The following is a 12,254-nucleotide window of genomic DNA, read 5'->3' on the forward strand; positions in this document are numbered from 1 at the left end:
AACAAGGTATATCGATTCCTGTGTTTTACTCACAAAGAGTATGCATATTCTAAAGGGACCTTGTGGGTGACCTTGACATTGAATCTTACTGGGTCCTAGAGAATCCTGATCAGTGGATTACTTTGAATATTTTTACTTTAACCCTATTTCTGGAAATCCTTACCACCTCCCTCTGCTTCCTAATATTAATTTTCTTCCTTCGTTAGTCTTTAAATACTCATCAAATTAAACCGTAGCGTTCATTGATTGATTTTCTCAACAAAGTTTTTAGTATTAAATCATCTTAAGTAAAAGCAACAACCACTACAAAATTTCAGTCAGTTGTCAATTTTATTTACGTGATAGTTCTGCTAACCCTTATGTCAATAACGAAAATTATCACCATATGAACAATATGGGGTTAAGGGTACTCGACTACCCAGGTACTCGGTTATTAACGTAAGAGTTAATCCTCTCTCCTGGTTATATACTCATCTTTATTATAGTAATCTTGTAGTACGAATAATTCTCTTCGAAGTGACTGTTCTTCGAATCACTCCTCGTCATCACATATACAGGGTGTCCCAAACTAAGTGCGGGAGCCGGAAATGGGAGATTCCTGGGGTGATTCTAAACAACATTTTCCTTTGCAAAAATATCCTCCGAAACTTCGTTAACGAGTTATTAACGAAAAACTCCGACCAATCAGAGAGCGCGAATAGCGAGCGCTCGGCCGACCAACGACAGGGCACAAGCTATGTGGAGCGTCTGCTATTCACCGTGCTCGAGGATTGTACAAGAAACTCAAAATGTTTATGTCAATGTTCGATTTCTCCTAAACTATTAGATGAAAAATTATGAAAAAAATCAGGGTCGTGTTAACTACTGAGACACATATTACAGAATTTTTTCAGATTTTTAAATTAATTGTCCAAGTTCTAAAAAATAAAAAACGAGGAGAAAGAATTTTAAAATGCCGATTTAGTAAAGTAATGCCATAGTAAAAAAAATAAAAAGCAATGTTTTCGTAGTTCCTACGGATTGTACGTTATTCTACTGTGTACTAAAACATTGAAAACTGTACAAGAATACTTATTTCATAATGAATGAACAAAAATTGGACGTATTAGTTACTGTAATCGGTAAAAAGTACGGAAACATTGATCTTCATTTTTTTAATTATGACGAACCAAGGCAAAAAAAGTTTAAATAAATTGAGATTAATTATATGACTCTAGTAATACGAGTAATTACTATCGGTAAAACTCACCCATTCGAAGAGGAATTCACCTGCTGCTTGAACACTTGCTCTATTGGGTCACTGTGTCGATCCCGATCATTTGGGGATGACGCTCAGATAGCGTTGACCACAGGTATACGACACACAAGAAGCCACCTTGCATTTACAACACTTCGCGGTCACTAACACAGATCACTTCACCAAACGAGCACTTGACCTTTTATTGACTGACAACCGATTATTTTGAAACGTTCTGCGGTATTCCGTAAATAAAAACAAGATGTTACATAGTTGGGCGGCGAAATTACGATAGATACTAACGATTTCTTCCGAAGTCTCCTTCCTCGTGCCCTCGCATCCCTCCAGCACGACTCCTCGGCGTGTAGCTTCGTCAAAATAATCGAATTTAATTTGCTAATTGACACCAACAAGGCTGGATCTTCCTCGGTTACTTTTTTTTAGCGGAGGTGGTACTCTCTCCTTCGAATCGAAAAAATCACAAGCAAATTCATGGGGAAAAGCAAAGGCATGTTGGATTAGTGTAGGAGACCGTAACCAGTGTCTCGCAGATGTGGCCGTTTATGATCATTGGTATCGCTCTGCAAGTTCGAAGGAGCCATTCGTACCCGAGACTGAAGGCCGCGAGGTTCGCATCGTGCTTACCATGGAAGTCCTTCCGATGCATTCGGACGGATAAAATATGGAATTGCCCGTTGTTAAAACGCCAGTTGGGGAAAGCTTCTGAACGTTAAACATTTGGTCAACGGATGTCTCGGATAGACAGACAAACTCATCGATGAGGGGCAAATGCAGCAATTGTTTTCTCATTCTTTAGTTACTTCAATATCAGAATCCTGCGATCGGCATGCATTTTATTTCGGCACACACACAGTGATCATCCGATGTTTGTGTTTCTCTTCTCCAATTTTCGTAAACCTTTCCGACCTATAGGGGCAGGCTTAACTATGAATTAAAGATTTGACGGATCTTTTACCTGCACGTAAGTGCATTTAGGTACATGCAAAATCAGGATCTCCTTTACAAACTACTTGGAAATTCAATTCAATGCAGTGGCAAACCGTTTATGTGGTTTTGCCGTTTAAATAGAAAATATAAGATAAGTAACTTTTCCGTATTATTTTCCTATCCTTCCCATAAGCAAATTTGATGCATACTTTTTTTCCTTCGGAATATTTCAACGAATATCTGTTTATTTTTTCAATTTTGTTTCATAAAAATATTTTGAAAGGGAACAGGGCAAACAGTAAGAATAAATGTACGGTTACTACATGCGCTGCGTGATAAAAGGCAAGGCTCATTCGCAAGACGCAGACATCGAAATAGTTAAAGGGATTCGAATACAATTGATGTATTAAACCCCCGATGCAGCGACGAATTAGTCTCTGCCAGACATTCGCCGACCAAATGTTTCAGGGCAAAAGAGTTCCCCCAATTCGCTTTTTAACAACGGCTAATTCCATACTTCATCCGTACGAATGCATCGAAAGTCTTCAACGGTAAGCGCGACGTAACCCTTGCAGAATTCGGTCTCGGGTACTGATGGCTCCTTCGAACTTGCAGGGCAATACCTATGATCATAAACGGCCACATCTGCGAGACACTGATTACGGTCTCCTACGCTAATCCAATATGCCTTTGCTTTTCTCCATGAATTTGCTTGTGTCTTTTTCGATTCGAAGGAGAGACTACCACCTCCACTAAAAAAAGTAACCGAGGAAGATCCAACCTTGTTGGTGTCAATTAGCAAATCAAATTCGAGTATTTTAACGAAGCTACACGCCGAGGAGTCGTGCTGGAAGGGATGCGAGGGCACCAGGAAAGAGACTTCGGAAAAAATCATCAGTATCAATCGTAATTTCGCCGCCGAACTATGTAACATTTTGTTTTTAGTTACGGAATATCGCAGAACGTTTCAAAATAATCGGTTGTCGGTCACTAAATGGTCAAGTGCTCGTTTGGTGAAGTGATCAGTGTTAGTGACCGCGAAGTGTTGTAAATGCAAGGTGGCTTCTTGTGGTGTCGTATACCTGTGGTTAACGCTATCTGGGCGTCATCCCCTGTTAAGAGCCGAGGGCTAGATAGTCTGACCGAGGGTCAGGGTTCTGGGATATTGTTATTTTTTCGTGGACGATCCAACGGGTAACTTTGCACTCGTTGGGAGCCACCTCACGGATGTGGACGAACCAGTGCGCAAAGGCCAACACCGGGAGCCACTTGTAGGTTAGGAAAAAGTATCTTCGCAAGGATTGCGAATGTGTTAGTATAGCCTCGTAACTTTCAAATTTATAGTATATCTCGAGCGGTAAAAATATATCATTTATGGGATCGGTATGCGTTCCCTTCTTATTGGATTTAGGAAAGGTTTTGATTGAACTAAGTCCAATTTAACAAACCTTATAAAAATGTATATTATTACGAGTTTAAGTTGACTTGAAGGAATACAAGTGTTTATGAGTTTAATGTGTCGCGGAACTAAGTACTCTCTCTCTAGATTACGCACAGAGGTATGCGGGGGACGCGTCGTTAAGACTATGTTTCAGTAAATTTACTTTACGTACTGTACTCTATGATTTTGCGTGAAGAACTAATGCTCGATCTTGCTTTCCAGTCTAAGCCGCGTACTAAACTCGAACTGGATTACGAATGAACCCGCTAGACCGAGTTTCTTAGCCTTTTTATAGTCAAAAATCTATGGGAAAAATGGTGGGGACTCGACTGCATCGCAGAGTTTCCGAGAAAAGTTGAAAGATATTAGTTTCGAAGAAATCTATTAATTGGGTGCAACGGAAATGCCTATCGGCCCTTACATGGTGACTTCCAGGCAAAGTCAAAGGTCAACAGAAGGAGCTTTGAATCGAGCCCTTTCATAGTTACTTTACGTAACTCGTGTGGACTCGTAACACCCCAAATAATCGGAATCGGCACAGTGACCCAATGGAGCAAGTGTTCAAGCAGCAGGTGAATTCGTCTTCGAATGGGTGAGTTTTACCGATAGTAATTAATCGTATTACTAAAGTCATACTATTAATCTCAATTTATTTGAACATTTTTTGCTTTGGACCGTCATAATTAAAAAAATAAAAATCAAAGTTTCCGTACTTTTGACCGATTACAGCAACTAATACGTCCAATTTTCGGTCATTCAATATGAAATAAGTATTCTTGTACAGTTTTCAATATTTTGATACACAGTAAAAAACCGTTCAGTCCGTAGGAACTACGAAAACGTTGCTTTTTATTTTTTTGACTATGGCATCACTTTACTAAATCGGCATTTTAGAACTCTCTTTCCTCGTTTTTACGTTTTACAACTTTGTTAATTATTTTAAAAATCTGAAAAAATTCAAAAATATTTGTGGCGATATCTAACAGGTTATTGCATTTTTTGTCATAATTTTTCCACCAATAGTTTTAACAAAATTGGTCAATAACCTTTTTGTCTCTCGCTTTTTATGTTTTACAATTTTGTTAATTGATTTAAAAATCTGAGAAAATTCCACGACATTTGTCGCGACAGCTAAGATGTTCCTGATTTTTTTCATAATTTTTTGTCCAATAGTTTATGAGAAATCAACACTAACATTGTCTTTTCTTTTTACGACTTGGCTAATAATTCAAAAATCTGAAAAAATTCCACAATATGTGTCGCAATAGTTAGCGTGTCCCTAATTGTTTTCACAATTTTTTATCCAATACTTTAGGAGAAATTTGGCAATAACGTGAAAAGGTTTTGAGTTTCTTGTACAAGCCCCGAGCACGGTGAATAGCAGACGCTCCGCGTAGTTTGTAACCTATCAGTGGTCGGCCGAGCGCACGCAATTCGCGCTCTCTGATTAGTCGAGGTTTTTCGTTAATAACTTGTTAACAAAGCTTCGGAGGACATTTTTCCAAAGGAGAATGTTGTTTAGAATCACCCCAGGAATCTCTCATTTCCGGCTCCCGCATTTAAAGGGAAATTTGGAAAGCGTTAATCGCCGATTTTAATGGAACTTTGTACAATTATTCTATAGTCCTACCTAAGAATTTTGCCGTACAAAGTAGTTGCCCATACGCACTTTTAAGGCAGAAACTACCCCTTTAATCCAAATCGCCCTTTTCCTTTCGGTGTTTATAGCTCGCAAAGTATAAGCGCTATAAAAAATGTTTCATACAAAAGTTTTACTGGTTTTCAACACCTATAAAATGGCTTTAAAAAATTTTGAAAATTTTATTTTAATATAAAAATTCAATCCCCCCCCCCCCCCCCCTTTTTTTCTAACAAAAAATGTTTTCATTTCGGATAAATAAAGAGCTTTTTCTTGTGAATTCAACATTGTATAGCAATATACAATTATTCTATTTCTTGTATACAAAAACGCTGCATCATTTCTGCGTAGCGTAATATTCGCCGTTATTGGTACGGTGAATTGAAGTAAATATTCAATTATTACATTTTTTATTCTGATTTTCGGGTGTTGTATATATATATATATATATAAATTTGTTAAACTTGTTTTCTTCTTAACTAAAAATAAATTTTTACTGAATAACTGTTTTCTAAAAGATGTTTAAAATAACCATTACTTTAGATTCCTGGTTGCAGGAAATACATACCCAACATATTGCAAATCCCTCTAAAATAGTTGCTACCACAACTGATAATGGAAGCAATTTCGTTAAAGCCTTTAAGAGATTTGGTGTTCATCCTGATTGCATTCAGGAAGAAGATTGCATTGACTGTAGTAATAGTATCGCCGACAACTCCGACAATGAACTGGACCAAGAATATTTAAATACTGATAGTGACGAAGAGATGATAGTTCCTAATTTTCAGGAGGCAAGGTTACCCTTGCATTAGCGATGCTGTTCGCATACATTAAGTTTACTTGCAACTATAGACGCGAACAAAGTGTTACAAGTTAAAGATGCACTATTATATAATATTCATTGATAGGTTTTGAAAAAATGCAATATTTTATGGAAAAAAGGAAGTCGACCAAAATCTGCAGAAATAATTCAAGATGTACTGGGACATGCACTTAGTAAGCCCAGTGAGACTCGCTGGAATAGTCTGTACGATGCTTTAAAAGCAATTCTGCTTATCAAAGATAAATTTGTTGCACTGCACAAAGCCTTAGGCCTAAAAAGTTATATTAAGAAACAAGAATTTGACAACACTGAAGAATATTTGTCCTGTGCCAAACCTCTAGCTCACGCGTTAGACATTTTTCAAGGAGAAAATAATACATATTATGGTATTCTGATACCAACTTTATTAGCTCTTAGAAAAAATTTGCAAAGATTGAACAAAAAGAATTTCGTGTATTGCTAAAACCTTCATGAACTTTTCATAAAAAGTGTAGAAAAACGATTTAACCATTATTTTAATGTGTCAAGCCATAAAGCAGAAAATGCAGTAATAACAGCATTGTCGTATCCACGATTTAAATCCATAGTTGTTTCCAACGAATTTAATACAGAAACAATCAATATGGATATAACCCAAAGTAAATCACTTGACGATGAATTTTATAATTTTGATTCGGACTCGGATGGTTACAACTACAACTAGCCAAGATCGACAGCCGATCTTTCAATTGCTCGTTATTTTGCCGAGGAAAGTTGCGAATTACAGTTATTAAAAAGATACCCAGAAATAAAAAATGTTTTTTTTAAATATAACACGCCACTACCTTCCTCGGCGCCAGTTAAACAACTTTTTTCGTATGTCACTATGATCAATACTCCGAAAGCTAACAGAATGTCAGATGCGACGTTCGAAAAAAAGAGTAGTATAAAAGGCAATTTAAGTTTTAAAAATAAAGAAATAAGTACATAAATGTATTGTACAATTTTGTTTCCGTTTTTTCTTTTTTTAAACATCCTAACATCCTTTTTGTGAAAAGTAATTGTAATTATTATAACAATTACAATGTAATTGTTAATTCAATTCAAAACAAAACAATTACTGCAAAACAATTATTATTACAATTAGAATTTAATTGTACAAAGTAATTACAATTACAATTACATTGTAATTTGTACAATACAATTACAATTACAATGTAATTTGTAACTGAATTAACAATTACATTTTAATTCTTATTTATAATCTGTCATTAGATTACATTTCGCTCAACTCTGTCTCAAGGACACTACGAAGTCATCTTTCACCTTAAATCTTTATTAACAATTAACCCTCTATCGAAATAACATTGTCTATTTACCTTCAACTTCATTTAGAAAACTCTGACTTTAATACATACGGCTATTACTCAATTTATTAGAAATTCTGAAGGAAGGATCTAACACTCATTATCAGCAACACGATACGCGTTGCCTATTTCACGAGTTATCTTGCTCCCGTTCTCAATAAGCGGAGAGATATGAAAGAAGAAACAGCAGTAAAGAGGGAGTTTCTTTTGACGGGATAGTGAGAAATCTACGAAACTCACCGACATCTTTGGAACCACCCCATGTCCCCAGTTGCGCTTGCCGTGCTAATCGAGATAATGCATCGACGTAAACGCGGGATGCGGCTGCAGCACCTAGAAAATAATGAAACAGAGAATATAATTGCTAAAGAGCAGCTATATCATGATTTTCTATAGTTTTCCTTTTTCTATTGCGACAGTTCAACTTGCACCTTCTTTAAACGAAGGACAATAAAATATAGATAGTAAAAATACATGGTTTGCTAGATCGACGATGGAGGAAGTATTCAAATTTTAGCAAATATTTTGCCTTGTTTTTGTCAATGTTCTTTATAGTTGTATATTTTATACCTTCTTACTTCTTCAGAGCCAATACACGCTGGCTCTGGAGACCAGATACATAAAATGCACAGAATTACATGTTGAGATCAAATATCACAAAATGTGATTTTTAATTTTGTACTGTTCTTCAACTCACCCATTCAATTCAGATTATTATTTGACATTGACGCGGTAAGTTTCCGACGCCGAGTCTATGAACTGTCGCTGTCGCTGTCGCGTATTTTGTTGACACCAAATATATGAATCAATTGCTGTCGCATATCTTTTTCTCGAAAACCAAATATTTCTACCTCATCTAAAAGTTATTTCAGTAATATCTCGATCCCAATAAAAAAACTTCAAAAAGGTAAACAAGATACGCGGAGTACATGAAAAGCGATGTCCGTTACTTGGAAGTTAAATCCTTGGCATGGCCAGGCAAGGGCATACTGTCGATGAATAGTTTTAATTATTTAATTAAGAAATTATCTGATAACATGTAGGGGCAAGGTATGAGTGTCTATGAATGATCCTAGAACACTACTTTGCCTGGCCACGCCAAGGATTTATCTTTCAAGTGGCGGACATCGCCTGGACTACTGTTGGAATATTTTCTTTTTGTACTTTTTCATGTACTTGGCTTAATTTTTTTACTTTTCGAAGTTTTCTTTTATTGGCATATCGACTGATCTTAGAAACGAATTCTTTAGATTGTACAAAAACGATTATAAGAAATCTCTGCCTTTGACTTGACTCAAGTTTTCCAGGTATTTCGTAACATCTTCTTTTCGGTATTTCCGCGAAAAACAAGAAAAAAAAACATAGAAGACCAAATAAAGTCTGCAATAAACTTTATTACTTTCTCCTACATCATTAAGGATAACAAGCCTTTCGCGTTGTGTGTGCATGCGCGCGCGCGTGTGTGTGTGTGTGTGTGTGTGTGGGGGGGGGGGGGGGGGGGGGGGGGATATTAAACACAGAGTGCACTTATTTTGTATAAACTTAAAGACTTCCTCAAATAAAAACGCTGCGACGAATGTCCTGGTTGTCAATAAGGAACAAGCACTTATCGTGAAAACTTGTTATAAGCTATGATGTAGGAAAACTGTAATAGATCTACGAAGGAGCTGAAAAAATATGGGAACGTAAACAGAACTAATGGTGAACTGATTCACAGTCCAATTGGTGCATGATTCTATTTCTTGAAAAGAATGACACACAAATAAATGTACCTCATATTGACTTGTGCTTACAATTAGTTTAACTCAAATTCTGTAAAATTATGTGAGAATATATGCAAATGCAATAAGAAATTTTGGAAAAAACTACAGAATAAAGTTTAGTAAAAGAAATGCGTTGTTTCTATCATTTTAAGAGTTAATTCTATATATCTCAAAAATAGGGCGAATCATCTATCTTGTTTCATCTTCAAACTCCTTGAAGGACTTTTCGTGACGACGGAGGACAAAAACAGAAAAGACAGACAGGCTGATCCTGTATACTTATTACATTCTCCTCTGCCCTTCTCAATCACCTCTGATAGGATAAAAGCAGGGTATTAAACGGTCATCTCGACCGAATACCAATACCAAAAACCACTCAGTAACTAAAAATGTCTCCAATTGAAGTTGTGCTTTCTTCTTTAATTCTTCTCATTGGGAACGAAAAATAGTATTACTTCTGGATTCTTCGTCACAAGCCAAGTTTTTAAACATTTTCGAAAATCTTGGGCCTTCCCAAAAGTTTAAAAATAAATTTTTTAGTATTAAGATATTCACAATCTTTTAAAAGGATACTAATATTCACCTCTCTATTTAGGAACTCGATGAGGAGACTTAGCAGAGTATCGCACTAATTACTTACGGGGGTAAGGTAGTCACGTGACTTTCCCAAATTGCCAGGTCGGTATCTGCTGTTATAGTTTTCGTTACAGAAATAGTATTACCTACAGATACGTGGCTGCATAATGAATTCGAAAATCATTGAGCCGATCAACATAAGATTCGTTTCCTGTATCTCTCAGGGTCGCGTCTGTTTGTATTTGAGTAGTGAGGAACTCGTGGCTAAACTTACTGAGAATCAAACCAAAGTCAACATTGGATCTCACGTCCTAGGAATTAGACCTCTAATTTCCAAAACCAAACGTATTATTTTATCCAACGTTTGCCCTATCATACCACATCAGGCCATATTAGAAGAACTTGTCAAACTGAACATACAACCTGTATCTCCAGTCACTTTTATTAGAGCAGGTATGAACCAACCAGGCTTTGCTCATGTACTTAGTTTCCGTCGACAAATGTATATCCAACCTGATGACGTCACAAAGATACCTGAGTCTCTCTAGATCAATTATGACTCCACCGACTACTGAATCTACTTATCTGCAGAAGAGCTATCCTGTTTCCTGTGCAAAGAGGAAGGTCACCTGGTCAAATTCTGCAAAAACTCCGTTACACCAACTAACTCCAGCCGTTCAAGATATCTCAACCTATCTGATATCTACTCCTACTGTTTCTGTTACTAACGCAAATGACACAAACCTCAACTCTATTCCGGACAAAAGGGAGGATGCGCAGCCTTCACTGACTCCTCCCTTCCATCCCCTTGCCAAACGGTCTTCCTCCAACGCTAATCAAGGCCTGCATCCCCGCGACAGCTGTGTTAAGACGACTTCTACATATGTGAGAAAATCTAAAAAGCCCAAAATATTTGGTGCTGAAAACTCCCTTAACGACATCGCGAATCTATTTCTCCCGGCGGAAGACTTAATTTCTTCAAGCGCAGGGAAGTATCCACTAGACATGGAAACACTCACTGGTTTTCTCCATGGCTCTTTCAACCGGTTTGAACTTTTAAAAGAAGCCCAGAATTACACACCTGATATTCCAGCTCTCGTCAATATACTATCCGAGATCATCCCTTGTATCATCAACAGAACTCTAAAGGCCCGTATACTCAGAATTAATAAACATCTGACTAATCCGATCGATGCCGGTTCCAGTAGCCTCAGCTGCAGTACTCGTGAAGATTCTGACGCTTAGTATCCCTGTGCATACTATGGCAATAAACAGATCTTTAAACATCTGCTTCTTGAATTTTAGACAACGTTGACATCTTGGTCCGCGTCGAATCTTGGCTCTCCCCGGACAAGAATCTGTACCCTCCTCTTGGTTGAGAATTGGAAGAGGATGTTGTATCATCTCTTTTATTCGTAAAAACCTAGCCTACAGCAAGATATCAAACTTAGTGTCTCCAGCAGAGTCTGTCCAATTATTGAGCATATCTATAAGTAATGTTAGTCCTCTGCTTAGTCTTTTGGCTTGCTATACAGCCCCGGGCTTCACTTTCTCAAAACCAATGGGACTCTATTCTTTTTAATACTGGTAGGCTCGAGAACTGTATTATCATGGGGGACTTCAATGCTCATAATATTCTGTGGAACTGTGAGTACACAAGTCCTGAGGGGATCAGACTGGAACGTGCCATAGACTCTTTTGACCTTTTTTTACACAACGCCGATACCCTTTCTCACCTAGATCTTCACAGAAATAAAAGGTCTAACCTTGATTTAGTTTTCTCTCTTATATCTATCTCTGATAAAATCAGTACAGGTCTTTACGATGATACCCTCAGCTCTGATCATTTTCCTGTTCTAATGTGGGTTGATACTGACAGACATCTATACGAAAAAAAGACTTTCAAGCTGAAATCTAAGAAAACAAATTGGGATACGTTCAAATATTACATGAAGGGTTCTTATCATTCTTTCCTGTCACCAGATTATGATCTTCTACCTCCTAGTCATAAATATGAATTCTTCATCAAATCTGTCACAAAAGCAATCCAGTCTGCTTCTGTCTCTAACAGGGGCGTAACTCGTTCAGACTGTGAAAAGTGGGACTCAGACTGTGAAAAGGCTAAAGGACTCCGTCGCGCATCTCGCAAAAAATGGGAATACTTTAATAAGTTAGGGGACTTAACCAATTGTAAAAAAAATGTCGCCCTTGCCAGGAAAACTTTTAAAAACAAAAAGAAGGCTTGCTTCAGAAAATTTACTGAATCCATCAACATTCATACCAATCCCTCGTATGTCTGAAATACATGTAAAATATTTAAGAACAGATGGATTAATATTACTCCCCAAAGTAGCAGTAGCAATTTGTGTTCCAAACAGAATTATGAAACTGCCTGAAATAAAATCAGTCCGGCTTGGGTTCTAACTAATCCATCTCGTTTCCCACCTCACCAGAAAAACAAATTACTTGAGCCCCCTCTAT

General features: G+C 37.2%; 1 protein-coding gene across 1 annotated transcript in view; it reads right to left on the reverse strand.

The window, feature by feature from the left end:
* Irsp53 (Insulin receptor substrate 53 kDa) overlaps positions 1-12,254 on the reverse strand; it is a 370,121-nt gene that overhangs the window by 146,570 nt on the left and 211,297 nt on the right. Inside the window, exon 4 of the mRNA XM_076377827.1 lies at positions 7,675-7,767. Within this exon, the coding sequence (XP_076233942.1) occupies positions 7,675-7,767 (93 nt within the window). The remainder of the gene's footprint in view (positions 1-7,674; positions 7,768-12,254) is intronic.

The sequence above is a fragment of the Calliopsis andreniformis genome, chromosome 5, assembly GCF_051401765.1.
Source record: "Calliopsis andreniformis isolate RMS-2024a chromosome 5, iyCalAndr_principal, whole genome shotgun sequence".
NCBI lineage: Eukaryota > Metazoa > Arthropoda > Insecta > Hymenoptera > Andrenidae > Calliopsis > Calliopsis andreniformis.